The sequence below is a fragment of the Ictidomys tridecemlineatus genome, chromosome 2 (genome assembly GCF_052094955.1).
Source record: "Ictidomys tridecemlineatus isolate mIctTri1 chromosome 2, mIctTri1.hap1, whole genome shotgun sequence".
Classification (NCBI taxonomy): Eukaryota; Metazoa; Chordata; class Mammalia; order Rodentia; family Sciuridae; genus Ictidomys; species Ictidomys tridecemlineatus.
Window position 1 is genome coordinate 229,371,550 of NC_135478.1, and position 19,870 is coordinate 229,391,419.

Here is a 19,870-nt window from a genome sequence, read left to right on the forward strand (position 1 = left end):
TGATGATTTTCATATGATCTTTTATTAAGAATTAAAAAGTGAAGTCAAATGTAGTGTTATAAACTACATTACTACTATAAACTACTATATAAGTAGTTATAAACTACTATAAATATAAAATTTACATTTTAATTTGTAGATCAAATCAAATTAGATCAGGTATCCTTAGTATCTGTACTCATCACACAGGAGTAATTGATGGCACAAATAAGCAGGAGGCCTAGGGCTTAGTGACAGTTTTTGCAGTGTGTGATTCAGTCTTGTCTGGGCCCAGCGATTAGACCAGAACCTTAGTTCTAGGACATCTCCATCACTCTAGAAATTGTCCTGGGTTAGCCTTGTGTAGTAATGGCTACCTGCCACTCCTGACCACTGGACAGTGGTATCATTTTGTCTCTTGGAGGATGTCAAATAAATGAAATTCTTGCAGTGTGTGACTTTCTGCCATTCTTTTGTAGTTCCATCCCCGTTGTGTCAGGTTTGCTCCTTTTTTTTTTTTTTTTAACTTTTTTAGTTTTTATTGGTGTTGTAGTTATACATCATATCAGGATTTATTATGCTGTATTCCTACATGTACATAACATAGCTCAGTCTCTTTCTCCAGTACTTCCTCTCTTCTCTTTCTTCCCCCATCCACTTGTTCTACTCTACTGATCTCCCTTCATTATTTTATCATTTTAATTAACATTAACATTATAGTATAAGCAGGTTGTGATATATTTGTATGTGAACATAGCATACTTTGGTTGATTTGTGCCCTAGTATTTCCCCAGAATTTACTCCTTTGTATTGCTCAGTTGCATTCCAGAGTTTGATGTTCATCATTCATTCACTAAAGGACGAATTTCCATTTTGGTGGTCCTGCACAAAGCTGCAGACGTTTTCCAGGAGGTTTTTATTTAACATAAGTTAATCTCTCTAGGATGACTGTCTAGGGATGGGGCTTCTGGGTGATAAACTGTATCTTCCCCCTCCCTTGGTTGGCTGTAATTTGCTTCAAGGAAACAAATTTTATCTTGTCTCAAATTTCTTAGTTGGAGATTGAATGCAGAATAAACTATGTAAATTTCAATACTGTTGTGTTTTACATTGGACTTGTTTGAGCTGTGGGTACAGTTTATAGTTAAATTTTAAAATGACTGCCTTGTTGGTAATCTGTAGACCCCAATGTTGATTTCTCCAGGGAGCTTTTGAGAGACTCAGACTCACAGGCCCCACGCTGGGCCTGCCTGGGTAGGGTCTGCCTTAGAGCCACTTCCTGTGATTGGTACTTCCTGTGAGAAGCACTGCCAGGAGCATTGGAGGTGTCGCAGAAGCTTTTTGCAGGGTGGGGCCACACAGGCCTTGCCAGCCATCTGCAGCTGCCACTCACTGATTTCAGAGACTGATAAAGCTAAAGGATTCAGACCAACAAGAGTATGAGGTCCTGGTCCTTTTGAGTCCCCCAGTATACCAAGCATTGGAATACTGCAAGTAGATTGCAGCTGCTGGGCTACTTGCAGTTATCCTTTTATTTTAAGGCATTCGAGTTCTTGAATATGTGTTTGCACTGCAGGGTGTGTCAGCAAGCTATGTGAATTGATCTTTTTATACAGACAAGGTTTAGGAAAAGAGGAATGCAAAACTCTCATGTCATGGGTTTGTTTTAATTTTTCTTGGTGTCATGGGTTTGTTTTACTTTTTCTTGTACATTTTCTATTAAAGTAGTTTGTTCCTGTTAAGAGTGAAGAATGTTTTAAACTATGAGCCATGAGAGTGAAGAAGCAAATTCTGTTTTCCTTATGTTGAAAGAGTTGCTCTAGTGAGCCACATGCTCTAGATCTCTCCAGTTTTCACTGCCCAGGAGAGCAGTGGTTCCTGTTGCTGGAATTCACGTGATACTCAGCAGGAAGACTTGTCTCTGGAGAGGCTACTTTAGCTTGGGGTGAGGTTAGAGAGAATTTTGGAGGAAATACTGGAAATCACAAAACCACGATAAAACCTGATTTTAGTGTGAAGTGACTGAAGAAAAAACCAGTTTTGCTCTCCACTGGCCAAAGCTGTTGCTAGTGCAAGTTGCCTTCAGCCAGCCAGACAGTAGTGGGGAGAAGCCAGAGTAGTACAGGAGGGTTCTGTAGGTACCTTTGGACCACTTTTCTGGTAGTAGAGATCAGCATAGGTGAGTCAGGAAGTGGGGGTTGTGGAGCCCCAGAGCTGGGAGTGTGAGGTGGGCTATATGCTAATAAACTAACACACTCCAGTGTAACTGGTCTGGAATTTCTAAGTTTTAGCTATTTGATATTATTATTATTTAGTGCCAGTTGTGTTAACTTGCTATGATCAGATGTGAAAGTGGCAACCGTGATAGGGTGTTGTATATTAACTGCAAGTGTGAGTTGAGCTTTTTACAATGTTAAGACAGCTTTTAACACTTGAGGTGACTTTTTCTTGGAGCCAGCTTATAAATATGAACAGCCTAAGATATTTTTAGCATGTTTTCATGTTAAATTTAAATGAATTTGAACTCTTTCTCTGTCCCCCCACTCTTCTGTGTCTGCCATGTAGGGAAGTATGGAAACTTTGGAGCTCCAGAAAGACGTTAAAGAAGAATCAGATGAAGAGGAAGATGATGATGAAGAATCTGGACGATTACGTTTCAAAACGGAAAGGAAAGAAGGAACAATTATTAGACTCTCTGATGTAACTAGAGAGAGAAGGAACATTCCAGAAACTTTGGGTAACTCCCCCCCCACCCACATTTCTTCCTTTTCATTTCAGATTCTTCTGTAGTTTTATTATGATTAATTACACAAGAAAAGAAGGTTGGCTGTGGTTGATTGTGGTACTATCCAGAGGGTGGACAGTCTTGAGCTCCATGCTGTGAAAGGCCATCCGTCCTGGAGTGACAGTGTGAATAGAATATTTAAGACTGTCTATTTTAAATGGCCCTCCTTTGGGAGTTTGTTGGCCTAGAGCTGCTCTTCTACAGATCATGCTCTTCCTGGCTGCCCTTGGGGTGGCAGCATAGGGATGCTAGACAGGGCCACACTGTCCTTCCAGAGACCTCCAGGGTTCCCTGGGCTAACTGTGGACTCATATTGGTTTTATTTTGTATTTTCAACACTCTCCTGGCCATTGTTTTATTTATTTATTTTCTTCTGAGGAAAAGATGGCTTGTCTATAGAAGTGATTCATTGAATGTCATTTTGAGCAAACTGCTGGTCTATAAATCTACTGTTGCTGGTTAACAGTAGTGACTCCACCCCTCTTTTTACAGTCTATTGTGATGACCTTTCCCACCAAGCAGTTGTTCTCAAGTTTATGTGAGTATCAGAACCAGCCTGAAGGGGGTTTGGGACATAACTCAGTGGTAGATGCAGTTGCTTACAGTGTTCTTGAGAGCATTGTTCAGCCATAGGATTTTGGTACCCACTCCTTGCCGTTATGATTCATTAATTCAGGATGGCATCCAGGAAAAGTGCAATTCCAGTGTGTTCCCAAATGCTGCTTTTTGGAGCCCGCATGCTAAGAACCACTAGGTCTGTGCTCCACCTTTTAGGAGGAAATTTTAGGAGGCAGGACTGTACCTGCCCTTTGGTCTTGTTGGAGGTGAAAATCAAGATTGAACCTTTATAACTACCTCTATTACTTTTTTTAAACCATTGTTTTTAGGTTGAAATTGGGCATGTATCTTAAAGGGGCAGATACATCTTCTCCAGGCAGACGCTAAGCTCTCTAGTCGCACAAGCCAACGGTAGCAAGCCATTCTTCTCTCTCATTACTGTAGAAAGTAGGATTTGTGTAGACAGTGTGCTATAGTGTCAGAGGTGTCTCTCTGCCCTCTGATTTCCTCTTTCTGTACCTTTTGGCCCAAGATTTCTCTAGAATTTTCTAAGTTATGGTGTAAAGTTGCAGGTTGGTCTGAACTTGGTTTCTTGGAGACATCCTAACATTTCTTAGAAACTTATGGTATTTCTAGCAAATTGGATCTGAAGTTGGCATTGGGTAAAAGAAGACAAAGCAAAGTTCTTAAAATAGAAGGTTAGGAGAAACAACTTCAGCAGGAAGAATTGATAGCATTGCAGAACAAACTCACTGGAGTGAATACATCGTGGTCTTGGGTGGTGATGAGAAGAACAAGGGCAAAGTCTCCACCTAGCTAAGCACTGAGCTCCCTGGGCAGTAGCATGGTGCTTTCCAGAACTAGGGAGGGTGCTGAAGTCAGGAGGAGGTGGCAGGTCATAACTTTTCTGCCTCTTTGTCTCGGGCCTCATTATCTGGGCTATGACTTTCATTACATACGTTTAAAAGTCCCAAGTATGAAAGCAGAACAACTGAGCCCCCATGGGTCCTTATGAAGTCTGAGAATATTAAATTACTGTTGGGTGACATTGCAAATGGGGAGACCTTTACCTTCTGTAACCAGCTTGACTGTATGGCCACTTTGGATTTCGTGGGTCACCTGTGCCACCCTCTCATGGCCCATGCTGCCTCACTACTTATACCCACTTCCCTGTGCCTTTCACCTCCACCCTAGCACAAATAATGACCTTGTTCTGAAGTGCCCAGCTGGCCTGTGTTTCTAAGTTTTCATTCTTCCTGCATCTTTCTCTTTTTTTTTTTGACCGGGGGAGGGGAGTGGTACCGGGGATTAAACCCAGGAGCACTCGACCACTGAGCCACATCCCCAGCCTTATTTTGAATTCAATTTATAGACAGGGTCTCACTGAGTTGCTTCTTATCTTGCTTTTGCTGAGGCTGGTTTTGAACTCCTGATTCTCCTGCCTGGGCCTGGGATTACAGGCATGCACAAACGCGCCTGACTCAACTTTCTTTTCAGGACCTTCTTTCCAGAGTCATTTATACTTTATTTTATTCAAAGAACTTACATCAAATCTTATTTTTCTTTTCAAGGCATCTGACAGGTTTATAATGATATTATCTTGAGACAAGAGTCTGAAAGGATTGATTTGTTGTGGACAAGTTACTCCCTTGGGATATGGGGGGACAGAGTCTGGGGTCCTTAGAGGCAGACTGGCTATAAACATAAACAATTTGATTATTTACCATTCCTTTCAACATTCAAAAAGGACAAAATTGCATTTGTGTAGGACATGGTTATTTGGCTAAATAATAGGACACAAAAAAGGTACTGCTCAACAGCACCTTTCTCTGTTCCAAATTTATGAGTCCTAACTTTAGAGAGCTCAGTATTTAGAAATAAGTTAGCCAGTAACTGCAAAGTTAGTATTATTATCAGTACCAAAAAAAAAAAAAAAAATTCCTGAGCACCTCTCCTAAACAGCTAAGTTTTCAGATGTGAAAAGACTCACTGAGACAGACAGAGGATACCAGGGTGTATGGTACACTAGAAATTTGCATGAATTGTTACCCCTCAGTTAGTATGTTTTCAATGATAGAAATATCAGTCTGAGGATTGGAATAGTTATTCTGTTGTATATTATTCCTACTTTTGGTGATGAGATTAAAATATTTGGCACTAGAGAATATATGTTGTCTCCTATGACATGCATTTTTTGAACCAGTAGTATTTTTTAATGTTTTCATAAGAAATACAAACTTTATTTTTTTTTAAATTTCAAGTAATGCTTGGAGTCCCCCATTTGACCATAAAAGTTTGCATGTGAAATAATCAGTTCTCTTCCAAATCTAGAAGAGAGTTTTGGTACTTTGTATTTTGTTCAAATTCAGATAACAGGGTGTTATCCTTAACTATGGGCAATACTAATTCAGATATATGACAATCTTGACTATTAAGAAATCTAAAGCACAATCATTGACTTGTATTTTGATTTCAGATTGGATTAGAAGTACAATTTTGGATTTTTTTTTTTTTTTTAAGTTAAGATTGTAGTTGGTTAGCTTTTTTCTCACTCAGGATTGTGGAAAGTAAACCTTATAGGAAAAGATTTGCATGCTTGTTTTCTCACTTTTCCTAAATTTGGTGTGAGACTGCATCCTCAGAAGATTCATTAAGTCATCACATGCAAAAGATGCTGTAGGGTATAAATGGTGATTCTCTTGAGGATGGTGGTTCAGCAGGGTTGCCAGAACATGTGTATGTAAGCAAAACTTAACTTTGAATGAAAGTGTCAGTACTATTCTATATTAATGAGGTGTCATTGACTAGTTTCCTTCAGGCGAGACCCAGAAACTCAGACCTGTGGGTTCCTTTACCATAGGAAGTAGACTTCAGATGGTTTTTGAAAGCAGTGCAAACCGAAGATAAGCGAGGCACCACGTTTATTTTAGTAGACTGGAAGCACATGTCCAGATTTTGTATTTTGCTAAGTGTCATTGGCACATGTAATATGTTAAATTGTTTTTTATTGCTTTATCTTGAAAAACCTGCTTGTTACACCTATAAGTTAATTTCATTTAAGGCAAAGGATCTGTGGGAAAAACATTTTTATATAGTGATAAATAGTTCAAGATTGTTAGTGCCGGCAGTCATGTACTATTCTTTTTATACTGTTTTCTGTATTTGCACAGTTTTAAAAATTCCTTGATTCATTTATCTTGTTTAAAAAAAATAACAAAAACAAAACTCTGTCTTGCTATTTTATTTTACCAAATTGTATATTCCATAAGCATTTATTCACTTTACAACTATTGTACAATTACTTGTATGAAAACATGTTCTTAACATTTTAGAAATGGACAAAACAGTATAAAACTTGGTTATATCACTCTGTATCTCTTTACTTTAGTGTCTGGACACAGTGCAGAAAACACTTAACGGGAAATTAACATTTCAGTTGAAGTTACAAATGTAATTTCCATCCTGTCATATTTGGGTGACCTTTTGTGACAGCTTGTCTCAATTGGAGGAAAGCATTTTTACTTGCTGATTAAAGATGTCATTTGAAACCATTTTATTACTGAGGATAGTGAAATTGATCTTGACACTCAGAACCACTAGAAAAATAATTGCTGATTCACCACATAAAATGTGTGTGTGAGCCAATCATGTAGTCAAGATTAGAATAAAAGTCTGCGCTAGTTAAAAGGAGATTAAATTTTCTTTCAAAAGGGGTTTAGATTCAGTTGAAGGGGAGTAGAATACCAAGGAACAAGTTTCAGAATGAAATGTGACTCAGAGATTTTGGAAGAATTTAGAGATGAGTCCAAGAGGTGAACTTCAGGGATAGTTGATATTTATCCTTCACTGGGAAAGAATGTCTAAGAAGTCTTCTAGTAGTATTCAGTGACCTATTCAGAAAACACATTTACTAGTGAAGATCTGTTATCACACCTTAGATGTCATTTAAAATAGAGGGATCCTATTAGATAAATTGGGGTTTTCCCCTTAAGACCTTGGAATATTGTGCCACTGGAAGTTCCCTGGGAACCCACCCTTGTCTTCTGCGCCCCAATGGGTGTGTGGTGTGCGCGTGCGTGCACGCACGCAGAGTTCGGCACCTTCTTGTTGCTCTCCAGCATTTGTGTTGGTGAGCTTTCCCCTATGTGATTTGCTCTCACAAGTAGTCCTTGTCATACTGCGTGGACATAAGGAGTCCTCACAGAATGTTTGCTTTTATTTTTTAAAGGAGTATTTGAAATGAAGTAGTATTAAATAAGTTTTTCATTTTTTAGGGAAATTACTTTGAATAATTTGACTTAAGTGTGCATTCATTAATAGCTTTGTTTTAAAGTCAAATTGATTAGGATTTTTTTTTTTTTGAGTCTCTGAGCTGTTGTATATGAATGATATTGTCTTACTGGCCTCAGGGAGAAAGTCATGCTGGTGTAGGACTGGGGTGATAGCTCCTGACCATGTAGAAGGAGCATGATTGCAGAGTGCCCACTTTTTAGCTTCACTGCACACATTGTGGGGGTCTCAACTGAAAAGACTTTCTCCTTTTAGGTGAACTTGTATATTATTGAAAGAGAAAGTCTTCGTCGCACAGATCTCACCAGTGGGTGTGGGTCTTGCCCATAGAGCCATGCTCACTCCTGCTGTTGCAGGAGTTGAGACAGCATGTGTTCCAGTTCCATTGTCACGCGTGACCCTCCTGTTTTCTTCCCATGAATTCAGTGTGGGCTGTTTGAAGTTATCTAACACATGTATCTTTTCAAATAGAGCTTTCAGCCGAAGCCAAAGCTGCATTGCTTGAATTTGAAGAAAGAGAGCGGCAGCACAAGCAGGGCCGCTACGGCTCCCGGCGGGGAGGAAGGAGAGGCGGCTCTCTGATGTGCCGTGGAATGGGCGACCAGAGGAGAGAGGGCAGCGAGCGGGGCAGAATGAAGGACCACAGGCCCGCTCTGCTTCCTGCACAGCCTCCTGTTGTGGTAATCCTGTGCTTTTACTCCTGCAGCCTGACAGCTTTAGGACAGTGGGAGTGTGTTTCTGTGGTGGTGTGTTATAGGCTCACCTCTTCCTGGTCTGAAATTAAGATCAGCAATAGGACTCCTGCTTGATGTTTCTGCTTGACAGTTGAATTCAATTTCATAGTTTTCAAAATTCAGTTCTCCAGTATCTGGCAATACCAAAATCCAGTGCCATAGCCACTTCCAAAGGAAGATTTGACAACCTGACGTCCAGTGGCCAGGCTGCCCAGAGCCCTGCTCTTCTGGCGAGTTGCTCTCCAGACCCTGGTGTTATTGAATATAGAGTTAAGGCAGGAGTTGATTGCATTAATATCATTTTTCCTTTACACTGTTTACGTTTTTTTTCCCCCTTAAATACCAATTTCTCTTAGAATAACAACCATATCCTATTCATAAAATTTATTCATAATTTAAGAATGTATCACTTAATTTCATTTAAGCTGAATTTTATTTTATGTTCTCCTGGTGTGTATTGGAAGCTGAGATAGGAGGTGTCGTGATTTCTGCATGATGGCCTTCTCCTGGCCTTCTCCTTTGGAAGGCAGTGTTTGGAAAGAATGTGTCAAGAAATGTACTTAATGAAAGACTGTGGGCAGTGTCTCCCACATGTCCCTCTTATGCTTTTATTGCCCTTTTTCCTCATTCATTTGTGAAATAATAGCAGAAAGGGTGGGGTTTTTTTGCCTTAGCAGGAGGTTCTAGTTTTGTGTCCTGGCAGGGAAGAGAGAAGCCTGTGGGCTGAGGGCATTCCCTGGGCTGGTGGTGTTGGCACCTGCTGTTGCACACACAGGTGCTAGGTCTCAAGCACCTCTCCTAGCACCCAGTCTGATCTTTAATTTCTTTTTCCTTCCCTGAGCCTTGCACCATTTCAAGCCAATGCCATATGTGGCACTGCCATTTTAGTTATTGTTTCCTGTTGCACATGAGACCAGGTTTTGTATAATTGTGTCTCTGTGATCCTGGGAAAGTCACAGAATTGCCTATCTTCTTATTCACTAAAAGGAGGAGCAGAAAGAAGACATGAGCTGCCTACCTTCCCAGAGAAGTTACTGCTCTGAAAGAATGTGTGTGCATGATTTAATGACTGTCCCAGAAATTTAGGGTGACCTGTATCCTGATGGTGAGGTTGCATTGTGGGATTCTGATGGGACTGATTCAGGCTGTCCAGCCAACCAAATAGCTGCCTGACCGGTTTGGCCAGTGCTGCAGCTTCCTCTTTGCTGTCCATGGTGCTTGGCTGTTGCCAGTTAACTACAAAGGTCAGGGTAGTCTGCACTGAACTTACCTACCCAGGCCATCCTCTCCTGTTCTCTTCCCACCTAGTCTGTGCTGGGGCTTGACTGTTTACCCCATGTATTAGAAACAGAACTTTTGGTTTGTGTCTTCTCACCTTCCCTTGGTCAGTGCTTTGTTCCTGGCTTTCATTATTTTCACTGCTTGGGTTGATGGCTGATTGTGGGTATCTATATTGAGACTTGGGCATCACTGTTGCTAACTTTCACTTGAGCTGCTCTTTCTTAGGTATATGAGATTTTGTGATTATTCTGTCCCCTCCTCCACTGTGATGTTATGATATGTGTTTGTTTTGGTGAGAATCTGTAAAATGCACTCTCTAACAGTTATGAAATAACTGTCCCTCTAACCGTGTCATCTCTCACGTCTCACTCTTTCTCCCTCTTACCCGCCTTGCCCTCTCTGCGGGACTTTCTTCTCCATTGACCTTTTCCTAGTTCTGATTTTTTTCATTTCCACTTGTCCCTGCGCCTTTCTACATGGACATTTCACAGGCCCTAAACTTCACTTGTTTAAAAGCACACAGGATTTTCCCTAAAAACTCCATTATGCTCTCAAATTATGACCGTGTTTGGTAGTCATTTTCATTTCCTTTGAAATGCACCTTGGGTATGCCTGTGTCGGTGAACGTGCTCTCTGTGGGATTATGGTAGTGAATAAGGTAAGCAAGGGCCCCACTCGTGTGCATGTGTGCGCGTGACAGAGGTGATGAGTGAGAGAAGCAGTGTCCTGGATCCTGGGAGCTGGAGAAAGGCAATTTAAGCTGTTCTGGAATCTTTGAAAAGCTCCCCCATGAGGAGCTTTTATAACTAAACCATGATTTAGTTATAAAATCCTACTCCCTGTTCCTCTGAAGTGTCTCCTTAATCTTCATCAGACCTTGGCCATTTCTCTCATTTGCTTCTCGCCATTGTCTATTTATGGGCCTGTTTTTCCCTCTTAGCCTAGTTTATCCCACATGCTTCCGTGAGGGGTTCTTTTCCTATCAGAGACATCACGAGGGATTTCTTGTCATGCATGTTGTATATGGTGTAATAACAGATCTTTCAGTTGGAGTTCAGGAGCCTTCCAAGATCTGGTATCATCCCAGGGAAAATTGCTTGTTAAATTAGGTAGCTGCATAAGTAGTGTTCTATTGCTAGTTAGCTGTGGGGCCAGTTTGATTGGTGGCTAAAAGAAAAACTTAGAGAATCAGATTGTCTGGATTCTGATTCCAACTGTTCGCTTCTGAGCTCCTGGTATTGTAAAGAGGTTGATAGGAGGACTCACCTGGGATTGTCAGCTACTTCCCGTGCTGACTGCAGTGGGCATTTCAAATGCTCAGGGGAACAGGACACCAAAGTAACCATTGAACCGAACAGCCAGGGATCTTCAACTACCTTGGATTGTAGTTTTCCTGTCCTCACCCTCCTTCTTTCTCCTTTTCCATGCTGTGCCATACTGCTGTCCTTCCTGTCTTTCCTCCTTGGACTTCTGTAAGGTGGTTCTGTTACTCACCTGCATGGCACTTTATTCTCTTCCTTCACATCCTGGTGCACTTGCCAGCTTCTCAAAGAAGTGTCTCCCCCACCTCTACCGGAGTGGCTGTCTTTGGCTCTGGCACTTTCTTGTGCCTTCTTTCTGGAGCAGGGTTACCCTGGATGCTCCTGCCCGTCTCCAGACTCCTGCAGGAGGAGGAGCAGGTTGACTGCACAGGGCTGAGTAGGGCTTCTGTCCTGTTCCTCATCAGTCAGTTTTGCTCATTGTATGTTACATTGTTTGTTGAGCTGAATTTTTAAAAAATTTTTATTTCAAAGTTCATGCTGGCTGTTTGGGGGCCACCATTTCCCCAAGCTCCTTGCCTTAGACAGATGACTGAGACATCAGCCCTCTTCTGAGTAGGGGACCAGCTTATTTATCCCCTGCTCTTGATATAGGTCGTTATTATGAACCTATGTCTTAAATGTTAGAAGTTAGCCAGTGTAAACTTGTAACATATCAGCATTCCTTTACTTAAATGTTGATTTTTGTGCACTTTCTTTTCTGTGGTTTTTAGACTCATTCTCCGAGACTGATCCCACCTCCACAACCTCAGCCTCCACCTCCACCTCCACCTCCTCAGCAGCAGCCAATCAGAAGTCTGTTTCAGCAGCAGCAGCTACAGCCTCTGCTTCCCCTACAACACCCACATCACCCCTCCCCGCCGCAGGGAGTGCACATGCCCCCCCAGATAGAGGCCCCAAGGATGATGCTGACGCCCCCTCCTGTGACGCCACAGCAACCCAAGAACATCCACATCAACCCCCACTTCAAGGGGACAGTGGTGACCCCTGTTCAAGGTGTGTGCTTTCTTCATTGCTGTTGGTGATATTGTCGGTCACTGTACAACTAAAGGGACTCACTAGCCACCTCACTGGAGCCATCACTATGGCAGAGCAGTTTCATTATCAAGGTGGTGGTGTCTGTGGCTCCTTCCCCCTTTACTTAGACACATTGGCTTAATGGCCAAGTTCATTTCTTCACAATGTAAATCTCTGTGTTATGACTGAGCAGAAAGTACCATCCCCTGTTCTACAAGACATTGGAAGGGCAGGGAGTGTGTGCCCTGTGGAGGAGCACAGTGCCCGTGTCTCAGCAGCTGCGGGATGAAGGGTCGGGTGAGCGCATGCCTATGTGAAAAGACGGGCTCTCATTAAAGTAGTTCTTTACATATTATATCATCTATAGTTGTTTCTCTAAGTTTAATTTGTCGGAATTATTTTACTTACAGAAGCATCTGATATTGTGTGATTTCCTATTATATTCAGCGGAAAGCTGGCAGTTGGTTAAGATGCACATTTTTTCTTTATAATATGTGGGTTAGTATTAGAACTACAGAGTGGCGAAGATGTAAGGAAACCCAGGAGTGCAGGTGGTGAAAAAGGACAGCCTGTCAGAGTTTATGGCCTGGTCCTGGAGTGCAGAGTGCAGGTGTAGCACCTGGAAGCTCTCCTGTGAGTCAGAGCGGACGTGTAAGGTCTGCGCTGAACTCCTAGACGTTTCACCACAAATTCCAGAGCTTGTGCCACATGTTCCTTGTCTTTACTGTACCTTTGATCTTCAAGTTACACTGACTGGGGGAAAGGTAAAACATGTCTTTTTGGGTACAGGTGGGGACACTAGAAGTAGTGTTTCATTCAGCAGAGGGCCGCTGAATTTAAGCAGAAGTCCACAGTGCTGAGCATCAATATGTGTGTATACACAGACACAAACACACCAAACTAGCATTCTCAGAGCTTTATGCAGGCAAAAATACTTTAAAAATCTTTTAAAATATTCTTTCTTGATGATACCTATCTTCTCTTTGAGGATGAAGAGTGCCCCATTATATTATTATTTAACCAATTTTGATGGAAATTTAATTTGTTTGCCCAATTTTCACAATTATACTTACTATATGAATTAAAAACTTAGTAAGTGCATTAAATGCATGGGATAATAGATTTGCCTAGACTGAAATATTGCAAGTTTTGAGTTCTCTTCTCACAGTGGGGACTGCAAGGCTCCAGTGAGGATGGTTTATAGACCCTGAACCTTCTGACTAGGCTTCCCTCCATGTTGGGCCAAGAGCCTGCCCTGTTTCTCTCACACCTCTTCTCAGTTGCTCTCTTTTTTCTTCTCTCTCATTTTTTCTCTTTAATAAAAGAAAAATGCTGATGCTTTGTAAAAATTACCAGTTCATCAGAGACTTCTGTGTAAGATTTTGTTGCTTATAATCAGATTTCTTCCTGGAGATTTCATCTTTACTTCTTCTCGTTCCTCCAGTTAAAGAAGCTTGGTATTTTTACCACATCATTTTATTGAAATTATTTTTGAGAACTGACATTCAAATTCAAGGTTTACAAAAGTGTACTGTGGTAGACTTGTGGTAGAGCTGGGTGATTTATATTTAGTACTTAATTTAAAATTGTCCTTGTATTGGCTAACAGATTTGTTATTCCTTCTTCTCCTGCAGTCAGAGGCATTCTAGTTTTTTCTTTGTTTATTCTGATCCTTTATACAGTACTATATAATCCATGTATATCAACTGTATAGAATTGGGGATCTGCATCCTCTTTTACATAAAGTCTTACAGATTGATCTGCTCTCCTTTTTCATTTCCCTTTGATTGGGTTAGACTTTCAAGATAAGAAAGAACTTCTGCCATTTTTATGTTTTCTAAAATCAATTCCTGTGGGTCACATTTTTGCATTTGGTCAAGCAATAACACACTCTATACACATTATCAGTTTAAATTCAACCTGTGCAAGAATGATAATGTGCAGAATTTCTTGAGTAATCATGGTAAATAAAAAATAGTTTATCCTAGCCCTTTATTTAAAAGTAACTTTGATCAGTTCTTAAGGTGTCTTGTTTCTGTATTTCTTTATTTGCCAGAAACAACTTCAATTAGAAGTATGCTGTATCCGGCTTTATCTGATGTGTGTTAGTTTACTAGGGTCACCCTAACATGTACCACATCCTGGGAGCTTAAACCAGTACAAAGTTACTTCCTCTCATTCTGTAGACCGGATGTTCCAGGCGAAGGTGTGGGCAGGCTGGTTCCCCAGAGGCCTCCCTGGGCCTGTGGGTGGCTATCTTTTCCCTATGTCCACACATGCCTCTCCTTAGGCGTGTACATGTTTGTCGCTAAATTTCCCCTTCCTACAAGGGCAGTGGTCAGGTTGGATTAAAGCCCACCTTAAATATCTCATTTTGCCTAAGACTTGACTTCAGATGCATCACCTTAGAAGTACTGGACTTCAGCATATGAAGTTAGGGTAGAGTAGAGGGGACTCAGTTTATTTCATAGTGCCTGATCATCTAAGGGCTTCTGGGAGAGGCCTGCAGCACTTTGAGATGAAACACAGTGTGATTTGTTTGTGAAGTAGTGAGCCTTTCAAAACTAAGATCAGTATAGTGCATGAGATACTTTAAAGAGCTTAGCACATCTCATGTAGCCTCAAGGTCTGAAACTAAATCTCACTCCTTTCCTACCATGAGATGTCTTCCTTAAAAGTGATTTGAATCCTTGTCTTTCTGGCAGATTGACTGTTCTGTCTTTAAAAAAAAAAAAAAAATAGAAGTCTTGGCAGAATAGATTATTTGATGTTTTTTTGTGAGAGTGTGACCATTTTCTCCAGTTTCCAGGGTATTCTGTTTCCCTCTTCCTGTCTGCCTTATTTTCTCCCTCCCTTCATCTCTTCCCTGATTCTAGTGGATCCAGATTTAAATGCATATGTGATTGTGGTAGGAAATAGACTGGAATTGATACCCTGGATTACCTGGGTAGGGATGTGGAAAACAAACTAGGTTTTGTATTTTAGAGGAACACTCTCTTCTTTTATTGAAAAATATTTTAGTTCCAAATAGTAATTCACTATTCCCATTTAAGCTTTGGCTTGTGTTATTGTGAGCTATTGTTTCTCCCTTCTCCTTTTACGGAGTTGTGAAAAGTACCAAGTTCTTACTTTACACGTAAACCTAATGGATTATAACATGTGCAGTACACATAGCATATACTATGTATATTCATCTGCATAGGATGTCTTCCTTTTCCAGTGGTCCTGGATGCCAGAGCCATGGTTGTAATGGGATTTGTTTCCTTGCAGTGCCCTTGCTGCCAGTACCGAGCCAGCCGAGGCCTGCTGTGGGACCCCAGCGATTCCCAGTGAGTAGCAGCTGCTCCTTGTGCTCTGATGGGGAAGAGCACACATTCACTAAAGATATTAATACCACATATGCAAGGATTGGTAAATATTGACAGGAATCTCTGTAGTGGAAAATGTTTGTTGAAAGCTTAAGGTCAGTGTTTTTTTTTTTTTTTTTTTTTTTAATGGAGTTAATTTTGTTTAACTGTAAAATTGTTGAATTGGGATCATCAGTGGGATTCCTTTTGCCTTAAAGAATATGAATTCTGGTTTGTTGTTGCTCTATGTTAAGTGGGAAGGAAAGGTCCTTGGCTTTATGTGTTGTGGGCACAAGGTGTGTATGGGGTAAGTGTGCCCAATTCTAGGGAATAAAAATGAGATTTCCTTGTTTTTCAGAAGCAATGCCAAAGTCTTGAGCTCTTCATCTTATATTTTTAACTAAATATTTGCACTTTAAAATATGTTTAAAACAAAGCGTATTCATATTCTTTCTTGCATGTACAGAGGTGCGCGCATACTTTTTCTGTACTTTCCATGATTCTGTCTGTAAGTAGAAAAAAGTCTATTAATTGGTCATATTAATTTAAATATATACAATTTACTTCATTTGAATTTTTGTTTTGATTTGTAGGTCATTCCTGATTTTATTAATCCAGCAAATACATGTCTTTTTAAAAACTGTGGGAGAAAAAAATGAACCAGATGATACAATTTTTAAGTCTTTTGTATGTAAACCGGAGTTTTATTTAGGCTAAGCAGTTTGATTTTCAGGAAATGTCAATATAATGGCCTGTTTGGCTTTGATGCATTTATATATGTCATTTACCAAACAAGTTTAAATGAAGAACCTGCATATTTAATCAGGTGATTATTTAAATTTAACTTAGTACTAGATTTAAGGTTCCGTGTATTTGTTAGAAGTTGTCTTGATTTGTAGTCGTTGTGTATGAATTCTGTGATTTCTGAAGCTGCTTCTTACTGTTCTCATTCCTATAGTTAGCTGTTTTTTTTTCTTTAGAATACTTATCAAACTCTAAAAATTTGTTCTTTTCAAAAATTAAATTTGAGTATGGATCATTTAAAGCAGTTGTTTAAATAGCTACTTTTTTTTTTTTTTTTTTTTATCTTTTGATACCAGGGATTGAATCCAGTGGTGCGTGACCACTGAGCCACCTCCCCAGGCCTGTTCTGTATTTTATTTAGAGACAGAGTCTCACTGAGTTGTTTAGGGCCTCACTGTGCTGAGGCCGGCTTTGAACTTGCAATCCTCCTGCCTCAGCCTCCCAAGCTGATGGTATTATAGGTGTATGCCACTGTGCCCACAGTAGCTAAGTTTTATTAATGACATTACCCAAGGATAATGTGTGATTTTAGTCCTTAGTTATACTTCTTCAGATGAAGTAGTTTATCTGCTAGTTACCATAAAGCACCAACATTTTTAAGCATTATTTACCTTTTTTTTAGAATTGTGAACCTCTGCATTCAGATGATTATTATAAGACTTGTTTTCATCTTTTATTTGCACCATAGGGATAAAATGTGATGTGAAAAAGCAATTGTAGTTTTAAGAAATAGACATTGAAGCAGTATTTGTAATTGATATTTTCATAAAAGTTTGTTCAATATAAAATTAGAAGTTATTTGTAATTTTAATTGACTTTTATTTTTCAGTTGGTAAAAATAACTATATCTGATACTTTAAGGAAAAAAACTTATAATACTACGAGATTGTTACAGGAGAATAATAAAATTTTTGTAATTAATTGAACTTATTTTTAGGTTAAGAGTACTCTGAAGATGGTAAATATTGTTGAATTGCCTGTGATTGCAGAAGTTCCTGCAAGGTGTTGAGTTTTTGTTTTTGAGGTGGAGAGTGTGTGGTGTTAGGACATTCATGGGCTAGAAATTAGCTGTGTACATAATTTGAGGAAATGTTCAGTGTTCACCACTCTTTGGTTCGGGTTGCACCTGTCTTTTAAGCCCTGTCTGCTAGATCTTAATGCTAAAGTTTCTGGAACTTGTGCTGTGGAAAATGCAGTGCTTGACTTCTATAATCATTCTCCTTTGGAGAAAACGACCAAATGTGGAGCCTGTTCAAAAAATACAGTAGAGGTACAGTGTTTTATAAAAGTCCCCATCAAAGCACTGTTTGAGATGGAGACCAAACTCTATAGTATGCTTCTTGTCATTTTACTTCAGCCAGATCTTTGTTGGGTAACCTTCCCCCCCACCTTTAAATTTAGTTGCTGTGAATGTAGATTTGATTTTTGTAAACATTTAACAAGGTTCTACTTTATGCCAAGTGCTCTGCATGGTGCTATTCCCTAAACTATAAAATAAGCCAAACATAATTAAACAGAGCCTAACATATTTTAAACTAATCTTCATTTGAGTAAAGTTATTGAAATAGTGAAGACAGTCCTGTGGCTTAACAAAGCCCACTGGGGAGACTTCCTGCTGGCCACACACTCTGTAGGCTCTGTCCTGGTCCTTCTCTGTAGTATGTCTGTAGTAGAGAGAGGTTCAGGCAGTACTCACTACACGGAGTTTTGCTATATAAAATGACTGTAGGAACACATACATAAATAGATAAAACATTCAAGTTGGGAAGCCTAACATGAAAGTCATCATAGAGTCTGTTTGACTCTGTTAATTTCCTTGCATAGCTTCTTTTTTTCCCCCTACATAAAATTGGATTTGAATTCAGAAGTCTTTGTGCCAGTCTTTAACTAATTAATTTATCTATCTATTTTTTACGTGCATGACAATAGTGGAATGCATTACACTCATTATTACCCATTTACAGCACAATTTTTCATAACTCTGTATATAAAGTATGTTCACACCAAATTATTTCATTATACATGTACTCTTTTTTTGCATTACAATTCTTAATATGCATATATACTTTGATTTTTCATATTTTATGCCAGTTTTAATGAAGTTGGCGGTTAAGCAAGAGAAGGTTCATTGTGATGTTGTCTTCCCAGCTTAGCTCCTTCAAACTAACTTGCTGCTCTGAGGACAGCTGCTGTGCTGCAAAATTTCGCACAGACCACAAATAGGATTCTTCCTATTGTTAGAAGTGTGAATTTACTCCTGTTTCTGAGATTGTCTGTAGATCAACTTCTGAACAGAGTCCCAGTCTTTCTCTACTCAGCGGTGCAGGCTTTGCAAAGTGCCTTTAGCCCAGAAGGTGTGAACAGAGAGTTGTTGGGTAAATGTGCACAGGCATTTAATATTGAGTTATCTTGCTATTTATTAGAAGCTCCACATAGAAATTATATATTATAATCTATATTTCTTACTTCTTTTGTTGTTTTCGAGGACACATAGTGAATTTGCACAGTAGAGCTACATCCTGCATACTGACCTCAACAAGAATCCAGCTTTCTATCCCTGTGAATAAAGAGAGAAAGAGCAGAGACCATAGGCAGAAGTAGCACTAGATTTCTTTTCTTGGGTATAGGGATGGAAGCACAGGGTCTCTATACCACTGACCCACATCCTCAGCTTTTTTTATTTTGAGGTAGGATCTCAGTGAGGTGCCCATTATGGCCTTGATTTTTTTTTTTTATTCTCCTGTCTCAGCCTCCAGAGGGGATTGCAGGCATGGCCACTGTGCCCAGCCATAGATTTCAAAATCTTAAAGGGTTTTAGAGGGAGAATCTGGTACTTGTGCTAAGATGTTCCTTCTTTTCCCCAGCAGTGGTAGACTTTACTTGCTTGAAAGTCAATCATGTGAAAATATTAGATATACTTGGTTTATAACTAATATGTCTACACATTTTCTTAAGTGACATTGCCTCCAGATCTACCCCAAACCCCACACTAAGATGGAACTCAGGCCCTGCGCATGCTAGGCAAGCCTTTTGCCACTGAGCTATACCTCCAGCCCATGCCTCCAGTTTTTTAATTAACAATGATAGAGAACTGTAGGTAACCTAATATCAAACACTTTTTCATGCAATTACTTAACATGTTAAAATAATATTATTTTTATTATATTTTTTAAATTCAAATCTTTGGCCAAAATAAGTATTCTAGGCTATGCTTGATGTAGTGAAATAAAGTTTTATTTCTTGTTATGAATGTTATTGAATTGAATAAATGATTTCTAAAACAAAGTTTTTTGAATTCAAAGTGACATGTCATAAGAAAAGGACCCTTATTTTTTATCATTTTGTAAGACATTGCTTTAGCTCTTGGCACATGGGGGAATGCTGAGAAGCACTTCGTAATTTAGGCTTCCTGCTACATTTGTGTACTTAGTTTTAGTTACAGATTCAGCCATTAGTGTTGAACTCTGAACTCTTTCTTACCTTTTATTTCCAGTGGCCATTTTTTTTTCAAATCAGCTAAAATCTCTTTTGCAAATATAAATTATATTTCAATTGATAACCCCATCAGTTTTGATTCTCATCTGATTCATTCCAGAATTTTAATCTTCCTGATATAAAATTATTGGTAGTGGCAGCACAGGGTTCACAGGCCCTCCTTTTTGGTTCCTTGCCATGGCTAGTCTTTCTGTCTGGCTTCCACCACCCACCAGGCTACTCTTTGTGTTCATGTCAGAACCTCTGAATGTAATTTCACAT

The 19,870-nt window shown here is 39.7% G+C and overlaps 1 protein-coding gene across 5 annotated transcripts in view; it reads left to right on the forward strand.

The window, feature by feature from the left end:
• Positions 1–19,870, forward strand: part of Rbm33 (RNA binding motif protein 33) — a 98,465-nt gene that overhangs the window by 37,134 nt on the left and 41,461 nt on the right. For all 5 annotated transcript variants that reach the window (XM_078040906.1, XM_040291213.2, XM_021727287.3 and 2 more), the window contains 4 exons: positions 2,545–2,716; positions 8,084–8,292; positions 11,660–11,942; positions 15,234–15,292. In XM_078040906.1, the coding sequence (XP_077897032.1) occupies positions 2,545–2,716; positions 8,084–8,292; positions 11,660–11,942; positions 15,234–15,292 (723 nt within the window). The remainder of the gene's footprint in view (positions 1–2,544; positions 2,717–8,083; positions 8,293–11,659; positions 11,943–15,233; positions 15,293–19,870) is intronic.